The 23,631-nt window shown below is 34.6% G+C and overlaps 1 protein-coding gene across 1 annotated transcript in view; it reads left to right on the forward strand.

The window, feature by feature from the left end:
* Positions 1 to 23,631, forward strand: part of LOC111050877 (serine/threonine-protein phosphatase 4 regulatory subunit 4) — a 56,158-nt gene that overhangs the window by 30,272 nt on the left and 2,255 nt on the right. The window contains exons 13-18 of the mRNA XM_039429352.1: positions 2,660 to 2,765; positions 5,371 to 5,496; positions 9,708 to 9,901; positions 12,555 to 12,648; positions 15,651 to 15,742; positions 18,042 to 21,983. Coding sequence (XP_039285286.1) covers positions 2,660 to 2,765; positions 5,371 to 5,496; positions 9,708 to 9,901; positions 12,555 to 12,648; positions 15,651 to 15,697 — 567 coding nt within the window. The 3' untranslated portion in view covers positions 15,698 to 15,742; positions 18,042 to 21,983. The remainder of the gene's footprint in view (positions 1 to 2,659; positions 2,766 to 5,370; positions 5,497 to 9,707; positions 9,902 to 12,554; positions 12,649 to 15,650; positions 15,743 to 18,041; positions 21,984 to 23,631) is intronic.

The following is a 23,631-nucleotide window of genomic DNA, read 5'->3' on the forward strand; positions in this document are numbered from 1 at the left end:
TCAGATATATCAGTATCAGCTAAAAACACTCCACTTATATGGGCTACTTTTGTACAAATTGATAAAAACAATATAAAAACTTGTAGTATCCTTTATTATTAAAAACTTTAAAATATTCAAATATTTATTAACTTGAAAATGACCTATGGTCGAAACTAGTCGTTAAAATATTTCAAAGATTTTAATAATAAAGGGTACTACAAGTTTTTATATTGTTTTTATTAATCGGTATTAGCTATTATCCATATAAGACAGTACCGGCAAGGCAGAGTACCGGTTGCACAAGAACCGATTAAATTTTAATCATGATTAATTTCACGAAAACCAATCAGAAAAACTTCTTTTCGAATAACCTTCTGTGATTGGTTCTCGTGAAATTAATCATGATTAAACTTTAATCGGTTTTTGTGCAAACGGGCCAGATAATTGTAAATTCTGTTCTTCTATTTTTCTCGACTGCCATTATAACGTGGACCTACTATAGTTGGGTGTAACTGGTATTAGCATATGTGCCTCAACTCTTTGGCCCGGTTGCACAAAAGTCTGTTGAATTTTAACCGTTATTAAAAGCCTTGAGAGCCAATGAGACCACTACCTCCGTAAACAAAGTCAATATCGGGGACCGAGCTTCGCTCTGGAGTAAAAAAGCTTAAAAAATTTATTACGAAGAAGAAATTATAATAACATTCATACAGAAATGTTCTATCTAATCACAGTGAATTGAGATTAATTCCCAGAGGAATGCAAAAATTTCCCTCACAAAGGCCCAGTTGCACAAAAGCCGGTTAAATTTTAATCCTGATTAACTTCACGTGATCCAAATCAGAAAAGACCATTTCAAAAAGATGGATCTACTGGAATTAATCAGGAATGAAAATAGCCCGGCTTTTTTGCAACCGACACGAAGTACCTGATTGAATGATTACAAAAGTTCAACAGCTGAGTTATAATTTAGACACAGTCCCACACACATGAACTCGCTCACTCACTTCCATCACCAACAGACAACGAAATAATTATTATCTGTTTTTCCAAGGATGAATAATAATTGTCCTTTTAATGTCCTTCAGCGAGTTTTGCCAGGGATGAGACCTAGTGCAATCGAATCTTTATATTATAAACCTACTACGTTCTGAATTTCGTGAGAATCGTTAGAGCCGTTTTCGAGATCCGGTGAAATACAAACATATAAACAGAAGTTGCTCATTTAATAGTATAGGATAGTGCATTCTGGTGACGTCAGCCCAGGTAGTGCTCCTACACCAATAAAATTTTGTTGATTCCAGCTGATCTGTATCAGCTAGTGTTTTTATTGGTGTAGGAGCCCTACCTGTGCTGACGTCACCAGAATGCACTATGGCTTTGTTCACGGAGGTAGTGATCTGACACAGCTGTTTTGGATAGAAGACTTCTTCTTTGATTGGCTCTCGAGGCATTTAATCACAGTTTAAATTTAACAGGTTTTTGTGCAACCGAGGATTTATGAATCGCTTTCATATTCTTTGAACTCACACTATACAAACGGCACTAAAATACCAGAGTAATATGTATGAAAACCCTTCAATAAGTTGGAGACTGTTGTAGATATAATACTGTAACTTTCAGGATAAGTTATTGGTCGAATACTCTATCTTTTGACTTACAACTTGACTTACAACTGAATTCCAATCCCTCATAAGGGGGTAACTTAGGGGTTGTAACTCGAATATTTTAAATGTAAACACCCATTGTGTGGTACATCATAAAGGCCTCTTCAAAACAAGAAAGATGACATCAATAACATTTTTCTATGATAACTGAATGGCGATTTACCAATCATTTCTTTAAAAACCAAAACTTCAATCAGCCGCCATTTTGGATACAATTATTATTATTCGCGTATGGCTTTGAATGGTGGGGAGACCCAAAGGTAGTTCCACCTCGCCGTATATAGTCCAAAGTTCCCTAATGGGAAACCGGACACTAAGGTTATAGTGAGCACAATACTTTAAATTTACACTTTCCACTTCCAAATAAAGTTCATTTTGAGGTTAAAGAGTCTAAACATATACAAAACCGAAACAAAACACAAAACCACTAAGCCAAATTTAGAAAATATTAAATTTAGACAATAAATTTAGAGCCGAAAATCTATATCACGTTACATTTTGCTATGGCAACCAATAATTATCATATATAATACAATTAATTATCATAGAATTTTTTTATTGATGCCATCTTTCTTGTTTTGAAAATGCCTTAAAAATGATATACTTCACAATGGGTGTTTACATTTAAAATATTCGAGTTACAACCCCTAAGTCACCCCGTTATGAGTGGTTGAAATTCAGTTGTACGTCAGAAGGTAGAGTATTCGACCAATAACTTATCCTGAAAGTTACAGTATTATATATACAACAGTCTCCAACTTATTGAAGGGTTCACATACATATGACTCACTCTTGGGCTTGAAGTCATCTGTTTCTGAATGTTATTACAGATCCTATCAATTCTTAGCATTACACAAATAATTCTTGTGTGAGAAATTTTATTGCAAAATGTTTACTAATTCACTTGATATTGTTTTCTATTTCCAACCCTACCAGCCGTATTCCATCTTATTCATTTTTCAAAGTGAATTATTGTCATTATTTGATTGCTTTGAATATGTTTTTTTCAGAGAACAGTAGAATGTCGTGTTGCAATAGTGAGGACTTTGCTGGTTTTCCTTCGCTACAACACTAATATGAGTCAAAGAAACGATCTGAGAAATTCAATCATTGCAGGTAATAGTTTGTTCACTTTTTACTTTCCTTGCCCTATTACTATAGGTAAGGAAAGTATTGCTTTCCGAAAAAAATAAGGTAGGTTAGTTACCCCAATTTCTAAATTTCTATACGTTTCAAGGTCCCCTGTGTCCAAAAAAGTGGTTTTTGGGTATTAGCATAAAGAAATAATAGCTTGAGTAGATATCCCATGGTATAGGGCGTTTATGTTGCAACTTTTACTGTTATCTCAAACCGATAGTTTCGTATTTCTTTCCCAAAAAGGTGTGTGACGCTGGTAGTCTCTCATATTGTGCCGTTCATACTCTCTCACCCCAACAAAACAGTAAAAATCCACAATAATCGATAGTAATCGACTTGAGATAACAGTAAGTTGCGACATAAACGCCCTATGCCATGGGATATCTACTTACGCTATTGTTTCGCTATGCTATTAGTCTGTATATGTGTGTGTGTCTGTGTACACGATATATCATCTCCAAATTAACTGAATGACTTGAAATTTGGAAATTAAGGTCCTTACAATATAAGGATCCGACACGAACAATTTCTATCAAATACAATTTAAGATGGCGGCTGAAAAGGCAAAAATGTTGTCGAAAACAGAGTTTTTCGCGATTTTCTCAAAAATGGCTCCAACGATTCTAATCAAATTTATACCTAAAATAGTTATTGAAAAGCTCTATCAATTGCCATAAGTCCTATATCTGTAGAAATTTCAGGAGCTCTGCCTTATCTATGCAAAGTTTGATTTTAGATTCCCAATTATTAGGCTTCAGATAAAATTTAAACAAAAAATGTTAAGTGGAAACGATTGAGCATGAAAATCTCTACAATTAATGTTCAGTAACATATTCACCTAAAATTGAAAATAAGCTTGAAATTCGAGAATATGTGATTATTTTAATTGCAAACTGTTGATTCTATTAAATCATTCACTATGAAGAGATAGCAGACATCGTGTGACTCCAGCGTTATTGTCATGTCACCAGCTGGCTCAGATCTTTGAATAGTAGACTTGAGCTGCGCGTGAACTCTAGCGTCAGGGGATCAATTTTCATAACGGCAAGGAAAGTTGTGTGAGTGCGCCACACCAGATTTTTGTAGTAGCCTATTTTCTACCTTTAACTGATGTATTTATTTTCCTCTTTTTGTATAGTTGAGAAGTTGATATTTTAGTAATTATTCATATTAAATAAAAAGACTAAGAAATTGTCAAAAACCACAGATTTATTGATAGTTAGAAAGACCGGTTTCGGTTGCTACGCCATTGTCAATCTCTGATAAACTAAAACTAAATACAAGAGCAGGGCATGAATGCCTGCCATTGGCCCAGCTAGACAGTCTCCTCCCACTTAACGGTGTCACAAAATGGCGACTTAAGCAACAGACTCGCCATGATAACAAAATTTATTTTCAGTACAAAATAAGAACAAAAAAAAACAAGTGAAAGATAATAAAACAATAGTTTTTCTATTTACATATTTGTTTTATTATCTTCCACTTGTTTTCTTGGTTCTTATTTTGTACTGAAAGTAAATTTTGTTATCATGGCGATTCTGTTACTTAAGCCGCCATTTTGTCACACCGTTGAGTGGGAGGAGACCGTCTAGCTGGGCGAATGGCAGGCGTTCATGCCCTTGATCAATAGCAGTACTCGCCCACTAGTATAATTCTGCTGCTCTTGTATTTAGTTTTAGTTTATCAGAAATTGACAATGGCGTAACAACTGAAACCGGTCTTTCAAACTATCAATAAATCTGTGGTTTCTGACAATTTCTTAGTATTTTTATTTCATATGATCTATTTTTAATAACCATCAGCCAATCTGAGAGCTTTCTGCCCTGCCGACTCTAGAATAGAATAGAATAGAATAATGCTTTTATTCTCCATTGAACTATAAATACACAATAATTAAACACACATTTACGGCTTGATCACACGATCGCCAGCCGGAAAAACATGCGATTGTGGAAAATACATAAATATGATCCAAGTGTATAGTAAAATACAAAAATTATACGAAATAATGATGAATCAAGTACTAACCCTGCCGACTCTATAAACGCTGTCTGAAAACGCCTGAAAAACGCTTAATATGGTCTGCCCTATTGTTTTTGGTTCTTGTCTGTTGACTCTATAGTGAGGTCCACGTTATAATGGCAGTGGAGAAAGATAGGAGAACAACGTTGCCGAACCACTGTCTTGTCAATGCCTTCCATAAACGGTAGCTGATACAGGTTTATTGATGTAATATTAATTGTTCATTCTCATTTAAAATAATCAATTATATTTTATTAAGCAAGAAGTTATATTTTTCAATAATCTCCTAATGAATTTTCATAATTAAGATGACAAATTTTATTAATTAATTTCTAATTCTACATTGTTAAAAGACGATCTGGCAACAAAGCAAAGCGAGAAAGAGATACCGTTATCCGCTTTGCTGAATGATAGACAAGGATGGAAATACCCTTGCTAATCAAACACTGCCCGTATAACGTGGACCTCACTATATACATATTCATGATTATCATTATCATCAGGATATTTTTACGTCCATTTTTAGAATATTAAGATATTTTTACGACCTCTATTTTTTCAGATATGTGCTGCAGTAAAAACTTCTACAATCGGTCAATTTATGTGCGGTCAATTCCATATATACTGGAAATATTTTCCAGTTCTTATTTCAGAACGCATTTCTTCATACCAACTATTGCACTCATGGGTAATTATCTCTAAAATTGATAATTGAGTGTTTCTGGCTTTAGTAGATATTGTACTGTACCATAGTCACCTCTAATACAAGGCCCCGGCTACGATATTGCAACGTCGCAGTGTAGGCTAGAATCTAATACATGATTGGTGAAAAAGATCAGCTGGTATTTTTTCAAATCTTTCTCACCAATCATGTATTAGATTCTAGGCCTACACTGCGACGTTGCAATATCGTAGGCCGGGGCCTGTATTAGAGGTGGCTATGACTGTACATGTGCTTGGAAATGGGAAATTTATTTGTAGCAATTTATGGATAGAGTTTACACTCTATTCATCTTAGTTGGAAAAGGGACGAAAGGTGTACCTTGAGCTATCATAAATCAGTAATATACAGAGTGTTCTGAAAAGAGGTGCCCATAAGCCAGGGGGTGATTCCTCACATCAAAAGAAGAAAAAATGGTGATGGTTTCTTGATCCATTCCGAGCTGCTTTGTATAAACACACTTTTTTATGTATTTGACTACGACATGCAGTCGATTATTAGTAAATATTAAAAACTTTTACTTACTGACTGGAGTACTTTCAATCGTCTAGCAATCAATTGATTGTTGAAAATGATCGCTAGACGATTGAAAGTACTCCAGTCAGTAAGTAAAAGTTTTTAATATTTACTTAATAATCGACTGCATGTCGTGTTCAAATACATAAAAAAAAGTGGGAAGAAAAAAGTTCTAATTACATAGGTCCGAAAATGCTTAGTTACCAAGTTATACAGGGTGAAAGATTTCGTCTGAATTTCAGTTTCCCTGCCCTACGGGTATGTGTTGGCTGTTAATTAAGATGTTAAATTCAGTGTAATTCATGTAAAATGAACTGAGAAATTGAATAAAACCGTTAGATACAGTAATTTCTAAGATATTTGACGAAATTCGCGAAACTTGGTCCCGAAAAACAAGTTTCTTTAAGATTTGAAGCAGATTCACTATGTTAAATCTACAATAAACACAAAATATTTTCTTACAGAACTTGTAGAAAATTTTTATTTTGAAGAGAAAGATGTAGAAGTCTATAATTCACAAACGCAACCTTGAAAAACTAATCCTTAATTTAATTACATACAAAACGCATGAAAAATAGAGAGCTTAATAGATTTTGTCTATTTTTTCTTGTGTTTCTCAGTTCATTTTACATAAAATACGCTGAATCCAACATCTTAATTAACAGCCAACAAATACTCGTAGGGCAGGGGTACTGAAATTCAGAAATCTTTCACCCTGTATAACTTGGTAACCAAGCATTTTCGGACCTATGTTAATTGAACTTTTTTTCTTCTTTTGATGTGAGGAATCACGCCCTGACTTATGGGCACCTTTTTTCAGAACACTCTGTATTTATGTAATATCATAGAGAAAATATAGCATTAGAGGATATCCCTATGTTATAGGGCGTTTATGTCGTAATTTTCAACGTTAACTGCAGCCGATAGTCCTAGCAGTTATTTTTTGTGAAGCTATGTGACGCTGGTAGTCTCTCATACTGTGCCGTTCTTACACTCTCACCTCAACAAAACAGTAATAATAGACGGTAGTCGTCATTAATCGGCTTCAGTTGACAAAAAAACGGCTTGAAATTTCCATTTGCAACATAAACGACCCATTCCATGGGATATCTACTTATGCTATTTCTTCTCTGTGGCAATATATAGTAATTTATACAGGTAAGTTCTTAGTAAATCCAAAACAATTGACACTTCATTTTCCAAGATTGAACGAATATTGAGGTGTTTATGGCAGATTTAGTGTGGTGAGTAAGGAGTTTCCTATAGTTTGAAAATTATATTTAGATATGTTTCTTACCTAGGATCAATACCCTAGAATATAGGTAGGGAGTTTTGAAACACAATGTTTATATTTCAACTTAGTATTTTAAGGTAATCTTCAATTTTCTCATTTAATTTAAATTTTAATCTTTCCTCGTTCATTAGAACATTCTAATCAGTTCAAGTACAGCTCTTGAAACTTTAAGGGCCGGTTTCCGAACTCGGGATTTAGCTAAGTTCTAGACCGTCAGCTGGAGTCAGAAACTCGGCTTTCCAAAACGGGGCGTAGTCGTAGTCCACGTTTAAATTGAATTTCGAAAAACTAGAAAATTGAACACAAAATAAAATGAAGAGAAAATAGTGAAAAGTTTCAGCTATTTAGAATTATTCAGGAATGTCTCATTTCGTCAAGGAAAAACGTTTCCAATATCATAGAAATGAGAAAATAAAGACTATCATAAGAACTACGTCTACGCCCCGTTTTGGAAAGCCAATTTTCTGACTCCAGCTGACGGTCTAGAACTTGGACTAGCTAAATCCCGATCTCGGAAACCGGCCGTAAAATTTAGAAGTAGGTACTGTAATGTTTAACTAACATTTTTATTTTCCAACTGAATTTTTGTATGCCTGTGCTAATTTAAAAGACACTTTGGCCAACGTATGGTTAATGATTCTTTATTCTTTATACAATAAGTAGCCTACATTATCAAAATGATAGGGATAGAAAAGTTAAGGTAAACTTGTGCTATTCCTCTCCCAAATTTAGATAAGGTTACACATAGTCCGAAATAGGCCTAGGTAAAGTCTTGAGGTAGTTGTTCACTTCACAAAATTTTCAGTCTTTCATTATTTTCACAAAGTAGATTTTTAAATCTAGATGCTTCAAAACGAAACATAGAAGAAAGTAGATTTTTAAATTTAGATGCTTCAAAACCAAACATAGAAGAAATATTTCACATTATTATTACTAAAATAGGAAATATTCACATACTAGTAGTTCTGTGAACAGTAGACCTCACGCAGTTTTCTCATCAACAAGTATCTGGTCTCACCTGTTTACCGGCCTCTCCAGACACCTTTGTAATGCATGCAATGAATAATCCACTTGTCAGCTGATTGATTATGAATAGTTCTATATCTGATTAATCCTATCTCCAGTGTAGACGATATAATATATATAGTAATATCAGAGTATGGAGGAAATTCCTATAAAATAAAATCCTATTTAAAACATAGACCTCACTTCGTTCGGTCAATTAATGGAGGTACAGTCTTTGAAGAATTACCTCAGTAGCACTCTAGCCATAGTAATGATAGTACAAAAACAATCTTTTACTTGAAAACTTTCATTTTTCAACCAAATTTATCTGTGTGTTTAGTTTGAAATTTTGGTGTGATTCGTTTTCTCATGTAGATTTATAAACTTGTATATCATAATACTATTGTACAATATACTTTGAAGCTAAAATTTATAAATCATCGATACTGTTATGTGATATGTGTCACTTCATATGCGACTGTCGGCCTCAGTAACTAATTTTTAGCGCTAGTTTTCTAATCAATTTTTAGATCACCATCTCAAACAGGACTGGTATCTCGAGATGCAAATACTCAATTGGCATTTCATTTTATTTTGTAATAGTATTCTCTCATGTTGTAAAATTTGTATTGCTTTTATTATGTATTTCTAAGATGTAATTTTTTCCTACAGTTACCTTGAAAAGTGACCATCCCTGCAGTGATTACAGAACGCAAAGAATCACTTTTCCGCTCTAGTGCGCAAAGTATTACTTTGCGTACTCTTAATACTTTGCGCGTATTATCTTGCAGCCATCCCAATCAGCTATTGACATTGTTGGCGTGTATTTTGAATGCGAATTTGTTCTATCTATATTCTTCTGATTTTCAAATAAATAAGAATGAGAACTCATTAAATTATACATTTTGAATATTATTAACTATTCATTATTTCAAATAATATTTTTTTCATTCATAAATTGATTGGTTGAAAAATTATTTAGAAATCAAGATTTACTCAAAATTATTCAAATTTTCAAATTATTTGGATTAATTTGATTTTCAATTTGAATAAATTATCGATTATTAATTTTCAATTGGATTATCAAATTCAAAATAAATTAAAGTTGTTATTAATAACAAAATTATACAGACAAACATTTGATGGATTTCAATGGTAACTGTAGGAAAAATTTAATGTGAAATACGTGAGCAAAGTTCCTCTGCTGCACTCAAGAAACCATTCCGCCCTCGCCTACGGCTCGTGCGTAAACGTTTCTTTCGGTGCAGCAAACTATCACTTTGCGCACTAGTTGCACAAATAACTAATTTCTGCCAATAAAAACATTTTCTAACCAAATTTCTGTCGTTTTCTGTTACTTTAGAAGACAAAGTGGCCAACATACGATTTATGATGTGCGATTTGATGCCCACCTTGAAATGCATTGCTGCCCACGACAAAAATAATGGCAAATTTTCGGTCCTTGTTGACGCCGCAATCGAGAAGACTAAAAATGAACGAGACAAGCTGGTGCTCGAACATATTGCCACCATGAACAAAATGATCGACAAAGTCAAGGTAAGCCAGACTTTGGGCTAGGCGCACACGAGTTAGTCAAGACAAGACAAGACATGATCAGACACGTTCAGTCACAAACTTCACATAGTTGCTTATTAAGACATGTCTAATTGCAACGACTAATCAGTGTGTGCTGCTTCATAAGCAACTATGTGAAGTATTGTGACTAAAAGTGTCTGATCATGTCTTGTCTTGACTAACAGGTGTGTGCCTAGCCTTAGCTAGGCGAATATGAACCATCTAGATTTAATCATAGTGTGAAGATAGCATAAGGAGATATCCTATGGTATAGGACGTTTATGTTCCGAATTTCATGTTAACTCAAGCCGTTAGTTCTATAGTGAGGTCCACGTTATAATGGCAGTGTTTGATTAGCAATGGTATTGCTTTCCTTATCTGTCATTCAACAAAGCTTATAGCGCTATCTCTCTCTCGCTTTGCTCTTTTGCCAGATCGTCTTTTAACAAAAATTTTCAACTTGTGGATTGCATACCGGAAAAACGGAAATGATTCAGATCTCTAAATTTTGCACATAGATTCTAAAAATATCAATCTCGTGCACCTCGAAGCCCAAATTTCAATTTTCCTTCTAGATTTTTCAGAATAATTAATGTTCGAATTTCATTCATGGGACATGAATACACACCATATATGTTAATATAGAACTATAATCTAGCGATACTACCTCTTCGAAACAGTTGGTTGAAATTGGCAACTAAATTAATAACCAGTCCAATTTTGTCAGGTTGGCATTAAGTTAAGGAAGGTTTCCAAACAAAATTCAAGTTCTCTCACTTTATTAGGTTAGCACCAAGTTGAAGAACTCATCTGTAGTGTAATAAAGTAAAGAACTGGCTTATACACGTACGGGATAGGAAAATTATGTTTGATGCGTCATCACGTCTGAACTTTGAATTTTGCATATAGATTCTTAATTAACCGAGGATGGTTCTAGGCCTACTTCAACTCTTCAAGATACCACCCGGTCAAGTTTTTAGTTTGTCAAGTTTTTAAATAGACCCTTGCGGAGAGCACGGGGTACCTGCTACCAGGCCTCGATTCAGGTCTGGTCGGTCAGCAATTGAAGCTGTGAAGAGTTTGGTGACGGATATTTTGAAGTGTTTTGAGATGAATAGCCTTGCTGGAGTAACCATGTGCGATCTGAGCCGTGCATTTGATGTTGTTGACCATGATATACTGTTGGCTAAGCTTGAACACTTTGGTATTGAGGGAAAGAGCAATCAGCTGTTGAGATCATATTTGACGGATCGTAGGCAGACGGTTTGTGTTAATGGTGTCTTCTCTCATCCAAGATATGTGAAATATGGCGCTCCACAGGGATCGAATCTGGGGCCATTGCTTTTTATAATAATGACAAATGATATTAGAGTGAGTGTGGATAGTAGGATAGTGAGCTATACTGATGACACATCATTACTTTCATGTGATGCAAATCTGGATATTTTAAGGGAAAGGATGGCTGATGCTCAAAACGACATTCCTTCTTGGTTTCAGGCAAACTACTTCTTATTAAATCGAGAAAAAACCAAGTCAATTATTTTTTATTTAAAAAATATAAAAGATGAAATCACTTTCAGCTAAGCTACTTGGTATTATTCTAGATACAAAATTAACATGGACATGCCACATTGACTGGTTATGTGGTCGGCTCAGTAGAGTGGTTTTTCTTATAAGATGTCTGAGAACTCTTGTTCCTCAGCAATATTTGAGGACGTCCTACTTCGGGGTTTTCCAGAGTTTGATTCAATATGGGCTTATTCTATGGGGCGGAGCAGCCAATACTAGTAGGGTGCTGCTTCTTCAGAAAATAGTAGTAAGGCTTATGGCCAATGCTGACTACCTCGCTCATTGTCGTCCAATATTTGTCTCGTTGGAGGTTATGACTTTGTTCAGCCTGTACGTCATGCAACTCCTGGTCAGGGTCAGGGACGAGTTTGAATGTTCTTGAATGTAGGTCTGAGATACACAGGCATTTCACCAGACAAGCATGCCATCTGAATGTTCCTTTTGTCAGGCTAAATGAACTTCAAGGCCATTATAGAATATTTTATCAATCAAGGCCTGTTAGTGTGAGAAATATGAATCAAGCCCGTTTTAAAACACAAGTTAAAAAGCTACTAACAGAGAACCCATTATATAATGTAGAGGAATTTTTCAATTTGCCCGTCGATGTAATAACTACTTATTTTGTGTGATGATAATATATGTGTATGAATTGGCTCAGTAGTTTTATAGGATTTTATTCTTGACGACACCTAATGTACATTAAATTGTATTTATTGGTAGATTAACGTATTCTATTGTATTCTATCCTATTCTATTCTATGCTAGTTATTAATATGAAGAGGGACACAATATTTTAGTTGATAGGAAAATTATGTTTGACGCATCATCACGTCTAAACTACTGGACTAATTAATTTGTAATTTTGCATATTTTATAACCGTGCATGGTTATAATTTATTAACCGTGGATGGTTATAGGCCTATTTTCAATTCTTCAATATTTCATTACATAAACTTTTCAGTTTGTCATGTTTTAAAATAGGTACCCTTGCGGAGCACGGGTTTCCTGCTAGTCAATAATAATAATAATAATTTTTAATTAATCATTTATTTTGTTCTGTCAACAGCTGGATGAAAAGGACTCAACAAAATTGAAGGAGGAAAAATTATTAGATGCGATAGCGGCAAATGCTAAAGACATCAAATCACATTTTGCCAATCGTAAGTTTACATGAAATTATTTAAACACATTAAGCTACCATAGAATAAAATAGAGGTACCCATCTTTTCTACATTACAACAGTTAGTTAATTGACCGAGCGAAGTGAGGTCTAAGATTCAAGTCGACGGTTTGGCATTTCTCTTAATGTTTATATGTTTATATGTTGCGCATTTACGGCGAAGCGCGGTAATAGATTTTCATGAAATTTGACAGGTATGTTCCTTTTTTATTTTAATTGCGCGTCGACGCTTATACAAGGTTTTTGGAAATTTTGCATTCCAAGGATAATATGAAAGGGAAAAGGAGCCTCCTTCATACGCCAATATTAGAGTAAAAATCAGACTATAGAATTATTCATCATAAATCAGCTGACAAGTGATTACACAGATGTGTGGAGAAGCCACTCTATTGCTGTATTTTCATAAGGTCTATAGTTTCAATCAGGTACTTGTGGATGAGAAAACTGCGTGAGGTCTACTGTTCACAGAACTACTAGTCGGTATTAGGCCTATTATTATGCAGGATGTTTACGAACTCCCTACCATGGGAAATACTCTAGGGTCATGTTCCTGGGTAAAAACCATATCTGAATATCATATTTAAATTGCCCGGAAGTCTTCATTTACTCACACAGCGTCCATTCTGCTTTTTTCACTTATTATTTTTTCTAAATAATGGTTAAACATACGAAATTGAAACTTTGCACAATCATTTATAACAACTAGACAAAGCTACAAAAAAATTATGATAATTTTTAAAATTCATAAAACAAATGGCGATCATTTAAAATTGTGTTTCTCAAATAACCCAGAAACCGATTGTTTTACAAAAAAATACAAGGATAACCTTTTTTAGTAAATTTATTTACCTATCGATTGGTACCTGATTTTGTAAGATTGGACCAATATTAACTGAGATATGGCAGCCTTAGTGATAGGTGACCACTGAAAGTTTGCTGCAGTGTAAACCAAGTCATGCTGATAGAGTCGCCTCAATGATGCAATAATTTCCATTGCATGTTAATAGTAAGCGATTTTAGGTCATTTCAAAAAATAAAATAACGTTAAATAACCCTCTAAAGGTGGGTCACCAACCACTAAAGCTGCCATATCTCAGTTAATATTGGTCCAATCTTGAAAAATCTAAAAATTTACTATAGTCACTTAGTAGCCTAACAATTTACAAGCAATACTACTAAACACGTTGTTAATGTTCCCCGGCCGGTGACTGGGACTGGACTGGCAGACGACTGTTGCCGTTTACACAGTGCCTGTCGGCTGGCGCCACTTAGGTTACGCGGTAGAGCGGTAAGCTGGCGCGCCAGTATAACAAAAATATTTGTTCTGCTGAAACTGCCAGCTGCTGGCGCATCCTTGGCTTGCTGGCTTTTCCAGTTACTGGCGTGAGCCGTTTATACAGTGCCAGTCGTCAGCATTCAGTGACGGGCTACCTTAACCTTCCGGCAGTCGCGCTGTTGTAAAAAGTACAACAGTGTCAGTTTTTTTGCTGCACAAACCTATTGAATGGGGTGGTGTCAGTGAATGAGTCACCTATGCATTCCAAAAAATTCCCCCCATCACTACACTGAGTTGCAGTATCAACCAAGCAATGGTTCAGTCTTTAGGTGCCATTTAGTCGCGACAGTGCATAAGATAGGGAAATACTGTATACGGCGACTGTAAACGAACCAATAACACGGAATTGATGGCTTATGTCTTATTGGGCTATGAAATGGTAATCATCCAAATGTTCATAGGCGTAAAATAATCCAAGAAGATGGAGAAAGTAATTATACAATTAATTAATATGTTTTGACAGTAAACAGAGTACATAACACTTGGAAAAAGTGGATGTTGTACAAAATACAACACGCGACTGCTCGTGTGACTGAGTAGGGCGCGACTACCGGAAGGTTAACTGGCAAGCCGACTGGCACCGTGTAAATCAGCGTTTATTTAGTTGTAATAAGTCTCCATACTGTTTATAACTTTGAACCTATTGATGTTGGAAGATTTTTTAGTGCGATGTTTTTGTGTCTATAGAAACTCGATATTCTTACATTAGATATAAATTACATCTAATATATTCAACACCTATTTGATATCAACAATTTATCCGCTCTTTTTCTAAGTTATGATTTTGTATCCATCAAACAAGGCAGAGAAACACGCATTCAATAGTACCAAGGATGAACACTACATTTGGGCAAAGAAACTACATATATTTGGGACCAAAAATTTACAATTCAATACCAAGTTACATTAGGGCAGAATTCAATAGACACAGGTTCAAGAAAAGTTTATTTTCCTGGTTGGTTGATATTGGGGTGGAAAATTGTGAAAATTTAGTTAGACTGTAAATATTGAAACTATTTATTCTTCATTCTTCTCTTTACTGTTTTTCATTTTTCTAAAATAACCTTTCTTATTATTATCCTTAGTAGAATATTGATATTTATCTACTAATTTCATAATTTGTTTGTATTATAAATTTTTACTAATTTTATTATAAAAAACTTTAATCCTATATCAGTGAATGAAGTTTGTGAATAGTAATTATAACACGCAATAAGCAACTAATTACTTATACCCCAACACATATAATTTATAGTGGGGTGTATATTTATTCATTGAAGTTATCATTTATTCATTGTTGAAAAACCGCTGATTTATGTAGTTACATTACAATACTATATTATCAATATTCTAATGTTCCATTCAATCTTCATTGTAATTAATAAGTTTTCATAATATGTGAAATTTGTTGCATAATTAGCTGTTGTACTGTAATTTATTGTAGATTCGTGTATAGACCAGAATGTATTGTGACTTACTTGAATAAATAAATTTGAATTTGAATTTGTATTATCTGTATTTTGTTTGGTTGTGTTTAGATATAAATTACATCTAATATATTCAACACCTATTTGATATAAACACTTTATCCTTTCCTTTTTAAAGTTATAATTTTGTTTAATCTGTATTTTGTTTGGTTGTTTCAGTAAAATCCCCGTGCTGTACCTCTGCGGAATCCTCCGAGAACTTTTGATGTGAGAGATGTCAGATCTCTCAATAGCAGGAGTTTCGATTCCAGGTTAGTGGAATAGAAAAAGAATAGAATTCTCTATTTTCATTAAACACATAGTGCAATAGACATAGTCATCAAGAAACAAGATACATACAAAAGTCACACAGACAAATACAGAATGAAACAAGTAAATAAAAAGACTAAGAAATTTTCAAAAACCATAGATTATTGATAGATAGAAAGACCGGTTTCGGTTGTTACCCATTGTCAATCTCTGATAAACTCCCTGAGCTTGAATGTCCCTGAGCTAAACTCTCTGAGTTTATCAGAGATTGACAATGGTGTAACAACCGAAACCGGCCTTTCTAACTATCAATAAATCTTTGGTTTTTGACAATTTCTTAGTCTTTTTATTTAATATGAATACCTTAATATCAACTTCTTATCTACATGAAAAATGAAACAATTCACACAAATCAATATGATGTCTGAACACTCATAACAATAAGCTTCCACAAAATATATGAGTTCTATACATGAATAATACTTGAATAGATATAGCCTATAAAATACATTTAAATAGTGAACTAAGTCAAGGCTCTCCATACTCAGATCATGTCATTCTTGAAGTGAATAAAGTGGTTTGGCTTTCAGGAACTTGAGCATTATAAATTTAAGGCGGTGCAAAGGCTAAAAATAAACTTTCTACTGGTGATATTTTTCAAAGTTTTTTGATTTGTATATCATCAAGCTATCAAAATGAAAAAGTTTTCTCAGGAAAACATTTTTTTCCGATCATTACTTTTTGAGATATGAGCGCCTAAAGCTCAAATTTTTGGGACAGAACAATTCAAATACGGTAAGAGATAAATCCATGAGATTCAGAGGATAAATTCTTCATGGTATTGTTGATTTAATGAAACGAAAATGTTTTTAAAATATTGATTTTTGAGAAAGTTATTCAATTTACTGAAAATGACCAAAAATAACTCAAAAAAAGTTATTTAAAAATATTTTTCTCCACTTGTTGTTGATATTCATCTCAGATTTTACAAATTTTCTCATTGCTTCCTCCTTCTCCTTTCCCTTTTTGCTCTCTCTCACTCTCTCTCTCTTATATCATCAATACGCCAGATTTCCTCGAATTTATCCCATAATTTCTACGGTCTTATCAATTTGCAGTTTCTTCTTTTCTACCCCTTCTACACTTTATTCTCCTCCTCCTCCTTCACCTACTTATCCTCCTCCTCCTCCTCCTCCTCTTCTCCTCCTCCTCCTCCTCCTCCTCCTCCTCCTCCTCCTCCCCTCCTCCTCCTCCTTCTCCTCCTTCTCACCTTATTCTGCTCTTGTAACTCATCCATTTTTCCCGTTCTTTCTTTTATTCTCTCCCATCCTAACTTATTCTCTCGCCATCTTACCACGTAATCATTCTTTCTCCAGTTTACCACATTTATTCTCTCTCTTTATCAGTTTCTGTCTTTATTCTTTATTCATTCATACAATAAGTACATTATCGAAATGATAGGGAGAGGAAAAATAAGGTAACCTTGTGCTGTTCCTCTCCCAAATACAGATAACGTAACACTTATTCCCCACTCTCTCATTTAATTGCGATATTTCCTATTCTACTATAGTGAGGTCCACGTTATAATGGCAGTGTTTGATTAGAAATGGTATTGCTATCCTTGTCTTTCATTCAACAAAGCGGATAGCACTATCTCTCTCTCGATTTGCTCTGTTGCCAGATCGGCTTTTAACATTGTAGAATCAATAATTAATTCACAAAATATTTCATCTCAATCATTAAAATTCATTATGAAATCATTGACAAATATAATATTTTGCTTGCTAAAATATAATTGATTATTTTAAACGAGAATGAACAGTTAATATTACATTAGTAAACCTGTATCAGCTACCGTCTATAGAAGGCATTGACAAGGCAACGTTGTTCTCCTATCTTTCTCCACTGCCATCATAACGCGATCCTCACTATAGAAATTATTCATGAACTTCATTGCAATAAAAACGAAACCAAATTGCACTATTTCCTTGGCAACAGATCTCAAAAATAGTTGTCTCGGAAAAAACCTTGAAGCCTTGCTCAAGAAGGCATTGACAAGACAGAGGTTCGGCAACGTTGTTCTGCTATCTTTCTCCACTGCCATTATAACGTGGACCTCACTATATCTCCGCATTACATCCTCATTGTTTTCCTTCCTTATTCTTCTTGGATATCTGTCTTTTCTTCTCTCTCTAAAATTTTCATCCCTTAAATTTCCTTCTTGGATTTCTTTTTCTGTCTTGTTTTCTCTCTCTCTAAAACGTTCCACTAACGACCTGACTTTCTCAATTTTGCCAGCAGGCATGGAGACTCGAGCAGTGAGCAGCAGTCGACACCAGCTGACGCTGGTCACACTCCAGCCGCTTCCAGACAGCTCTCTCCAGACATAATAGTCTACGACACTTTTCCAAATTTCCCTCCAGTTTTCTGCCCCAACAATAATTTGGCAGCTACTTGTGACACCCCTCAAAACTCCAATGCACAACAATTTGTTCGAATTCCTCCCCTTGAAACATCTGGGAATATGGTTGCTCGAGCAACAACTGGGGATGGTTCCAATCGAAACTCCAGTTTTCAAAATTTTGACCAAATTCCGCCCCTGGAAACATCTCGGGATGGGTTTGCTCAAACCCCAAATTTTCAAAATTCTGATCAAGCCCCTTCTAACGAAAAAATTCCCCCCTATGAAACACCTAGAAACACTTTTGTCCCATACTCCAATTATCAAAACTTTGAAGCAGCTAGAAGCTATTCCCCCCCAATCTCTAATTTCGAAAACATCTATCAATTTCCATCTCACGAAGCTGATAGAAACAATGATATAATTCCAAATCTGAACTTCCCTAGCTTCAATCATGTCCCAGCTTGTGAGACAGTTAACAACCAACTTGTTCCAAACTTCAGTTCTGGAAGCTTGGATCAGCTTAACAGTGACGAGACTCGTAGAAGTAACCATGTTTATAGTTTGAGTGATGCAAGAGATTTTGTAGACGATTTGAGTCACAATTTGACCCAATCTTCTACTGTTAGAAGTGACCCAAACTCGAACTATCAACATTTTAATCCAACCTCATCAGATGAAACAAGTAGAAACGATTCTGTTACAAATTCTAACCAAATTTCAAACGATTTTTTGGCCACTGTGTGTGATTCTACTCAAAAATTTACAAATTTAACCCGAATTTCAAGCGATCTGGGGATCCCTGTGAATAATTCGACCCAAAACTTCCCAAACTCAACCAGTGAACGTTCTAGAATCGATCACCGCTCTGCTACCCCCAGTGCAAGATGCATCTCCCCTGATATTATCAAAAACTTTAAATCTTCTTTCACCGGCAATCTACCCGATATCGCTGTCTACCATACTCCAAGTTCCCCCGGATTTGAAAAAAATCCAACGGAAATTGAGCAACAAACTTATGAAAATCGAAATCCTATTAGTGAAAACTCTTTTGTGTATTCAGAGGAAGGATTTAGTGAAAGACATGATTTTCATTTGTCCAAAAATCAATCAGAAGGTTTCCCTAATCATAGTTATGTACCTAGAAAACGTTTTGTTGAAAATCAATCTGCCAGTTATGTAGGGGGAATATTGAAGGATACTAGAAACGATACTTTTAAGTTTGAAACCCCGTCAGAAGAAATCTATTATCTCAGTAGTGAAACTCAGGATATTATTGTTAGAAATCCATCTCGCGTTCACTTTCAAGAAACACAAAATCATAAAATTCATGACTCACATTACAGACAAGAAACGTTTCATGTTCATGGTGGGAGAGTTTATGAAAATTCATCTTCCAACTATACAGATGATATAAGTCGCACCGTAGAAGGGAAAACCACACTAAATGATACACTTGATAATCGATTTATAGCCTCATATGAATCCAGACAAGATATTCAGAACATGAACAAAGACTATAATACATCAAACACTCGAAAGTTCAAAATAAATTCTTCAAATTTTCTGAACAATAATTTTGAAACAGCTGTGCCTGCCGTGTATACCTACAGCTATATAAATGAAAGTACCAATTCTAGTGAGAATATTGAAATTGAAGGCTTGAATGTTCAAAATAACAATTTGGAAACATCAGAACAAGTAATGTCTAATTCGAATGGAAATGAAACCGAAATTGAATCTAAACGTTCTATCAATATTATCGGCTTATGCTCTAGATTGGAAAGCTCTTCCATTAATGAATCAACCCCGGACAAGACAGGTCCGGATATCATAGATTCCAAATATGATGATAAGAGCATTAAAAATATAGTTGAAAGTTCTCCTTTGGAAATAGATAATTTGACAAAAATCTTAGAAACACAGGATATAAGTTTGTCCCTTACACCTCAAAATAATTTTACTGATAGTTTGGGATCAGAAAATGCCTCCTCAGCAATATATAGTAATGAATTTGAAACTGGTAATAACCACGAAACCGCGATTGTATTGCACCAAAATAATTCAGATTTGAAGGCTACTGTACAAAATTCTGAAGAATTTCATCCAGATACCGAAATTGTTCACAGAAGATTGAATCATGGTGATAGAATTGTGAATAGTATTTCTAAAAAGGAATCACATATAATCGATATTGAGAACAACCCAGAGACAAATTTAGAACAAAATTCGGACAGTAATGTTGTGCTTTTCAAAACTGAAACTAGTTTGGTGGAAAAACAGGAAGTCGAAACCGATCAATCCTTTTTGAAAAAAGAAGACATCCATTCCAAAGTGACAGAAACTCATAAATCTCCTGTGAAGTTATCAAAAAATACATCCTCTGGCATTCCTACCATTAGTAAATCCCCGAGACGTTCTCTAGTTTTTGAGAGTGGATATACTTCTGATAAAACTAGTATTCCCTCAATTAATCCGAGGCGATCGTTAGTTTTTGATGGTGACTGTACCTACGATCAAACTAGTGGTTCAGGTGTGAAGAAAGCACAAAGATATTCATTGAATTTTGATCGTGATAATTCCTCTGTGAATCTTTCTTATAGGAATGAATCTTTCAATTATTCTTCAACTGTTGGTGTCAATAATGAAGATAAGAGTATAAAATCGAAGCCCGTTTCTACTCGTTCAAATGATAGTACTTTGTCAAGTCTAAAAAAATCGGGAGATGGTAAGAAACCTTCTGAAAGTCCGGTTTCCAAACGTTCCAACGAAAAAACAGCATCTAAATCATGTCTGCAAAAAACTGGGGAGCTGAGAAAGTCTTCCCTAAGTCTTGTTTCAAATCGTTCCGACAAAATTAGTGATAGAGGTCTGCGACATTCCGATAAAATCCCCAGAGATACCTCTAAAAGTCCAGTATTAAATCTAGAAACTGGAGAGGATTCAGAATATACTAAAAAATCTACTGAAAGTGCTCATCTTGAGAGCTCAAGAACTGGGAAAACTTCTGAAAAATGTTTGAAAACTACTGAAGAATCGGAAATACCTGAAAGTCAAGCCCCCACTGATAAAATGAACAGTTTTCTCAAAGTAGAAGTATCCAAAAATCCTTCTGTAGCACCTCCTGCTTCCAAGAATCTGAATGAAAAAATGTGCAAAATATATTCAGAAAAACCCGCTAAATCTGCAGAGATTTCCAAGAGTTATGTTTCTAACTCATCAAGTGATAGAAACACAAAAGTTGATTATTCAAAGGTAGAGGAACCTAAAAGTCTTTTCAAAACTCAATTTTCAAAGCACAAAATATCGGAAGGCGTTGATATAAATTCAGAAAACTCCGAAAGTCATGTATCGACACATAAAATAACAGAAGGTGATTCTCAAAATTTCGAAACCCATGAAAAACTTTCAAAAACTCAACCATTCAAACTCGAAACTAGTAAAATTTCTGTAAAAAGCTGTCCCCGAACACCGGGAGATCCTAAGACTTCAAATTTGGAAAAATCTAGAAACCGTTCAAAAACGCCATCTTCAAAAATTGAAACTAGTAAAATCCCTGAAAAACGTTGTAACCAAGACCCTAATAACTTGTCACAAAGTCCTGTCGCAAAACGCTCAAACATTCAGACGCCTCAAAAATCATTCCTGCCGATTAGGGCTCACAAAAATGGTCAAAATTTTGAAAATATTCCAGACGAAAGTCAAGTTACAGTTAATAGTAAACGTCACAGTTTGGGGACTTTGTCATCAGAGACTGATGTTGTTATTAGTAAACAGTTGCCGAGAAAAAGTGGTGAGAGGCCTCAGTCTCTTGTTATCAACAGCAGTCGTCTACCTGTCAGGTACAGTCATTGATTTTTGCATGAGAATCAGAAAAAACAACTAATGCATGGATTCATTTATCGTTTTTTATTTGAAATGAAAATTATATGACATAGTCTATTATATTTGTTCGTTACTACTCTTGAATAGAAATAGAAAAAGGTTAAACAATTTTAAAAATCTGGTGTAGCGCACTGACACAACTTATTTGTCGTTATGAAAATTGATCACCTGACGCTAGTGTACACGCCCTTCTCAAGTCTACTATTCAAAGATTTGAGCCAGCTGGTGACAGGACAATAACGCTGGAGACACACGAGGTCTGCTATCTCTTCATAGTGAATGATCTAATAGAATCAACAGTTGCCAACAGTTTGCAATAAAATAATCACATTTTATCGAATTTCGAGCTTATTTTCAATTTTAGGTGATAATGTTACCAAACATTAATTGTAGAGATTTTCATGCTCAATCTTTTCCACTAGAAATTTTTCGTTTAAATTATATCTGAAGCCTGATAATAAATTGGGAATCTAAAATCAAACTTTGCATAGATGAGGCGAAGCTCCTGGAATTTTTACAGATATGAGACTTGTGGCAGTTGATAGAGCTTATCAATGACTATTTTAGGTATGAATTTAAACAAAATCGTTCGGCCGTTTTCGATAAAATCGCGAAAAACCCTGTTTTTGACAACATTTTTGCCATTTTACCCGCCATCTTGAATTGCATGTGATTGAAATTGTTCGTGTCGGATATTTATCTTCACGACATGAGTCGCGTAAGTGTGAGTTGAGTCTTGGTCACAGAAATAAAACAATACAAAAAAAATGTATATTGATAACAGGTAAATTCAACTTCACTTGTATTCAAGCAATAATATTATGGGCCATATGAATAAAGTTGAGCATTTGCTTATACTTCTAAAATATTGAGCATTTGCTTCATTTTCTATGAATAAACGTGAGCAAAACCTTTTGCTCATGCTCATCGAAAAAATAGTTTGAGCATTTGCTCAAAAGTAAAAGCTTATGCTCAAAATTGTATGAATAAACAAGAACATTTGCTCAACTTTTAAAGCAAATTCTTCAAAAAAGGTGAGTCTAGTCTGGAGCAGCTTGTCACCTTTTGCTCATAGTAAAATGGATCAACTAATTTGTGTGAGTAATAGGAAACAATACCAATACAATCACAACCAATAGTTGAGAATTATAAAACTCTTTTCAAATTCAACCATGATATATATTACCATTATTCCTACAAAAGAATAAATACAAAACTTATATACCTGATATAAAGATAGCCATCACAAAATAGGAAATAGGCATTTAAGAAGATGAGAGTGTAGACGATTATAAGAAGGTTATTGATATCATAAGAATATGCTGAAGATTATTATAGAGATGACATTTTTTACGCTATTATTTCAAAATTCTAAACTCAACTAACCTAAAACTCTATTCATAAATAAATAGAAAACAGAGCAGACGACGCAAACACAAGCGGTGCACCCTGCGTGCATATTTAGCGCTTCCGTGAGCTATAAAAACAAAGTAAGGCTACAAAAGCGAATCAGCTGATCAAACTCTTTAAAATACGTGAGCATTTGCTCCAGACTTCAGGAGCATAAGGTAAGAGTATAAGGTAAAGCTTATTCATATAAAAATG

Source organism: Nilaparvata lugens, chromosome 5 (assembly GCF_014356525.2).
Source record: "Nilaparvata lugens isolate BPH chromosome 5, ASM1435652v1, whole genome shotgun sequence".
Classification (NCBI taxonomy): Eukaryota; Metazoa; Arthropoda; class Insecta; order Hemiptera; family Delphacidae; genus Nilaparvata; species Nilaparvata lugens.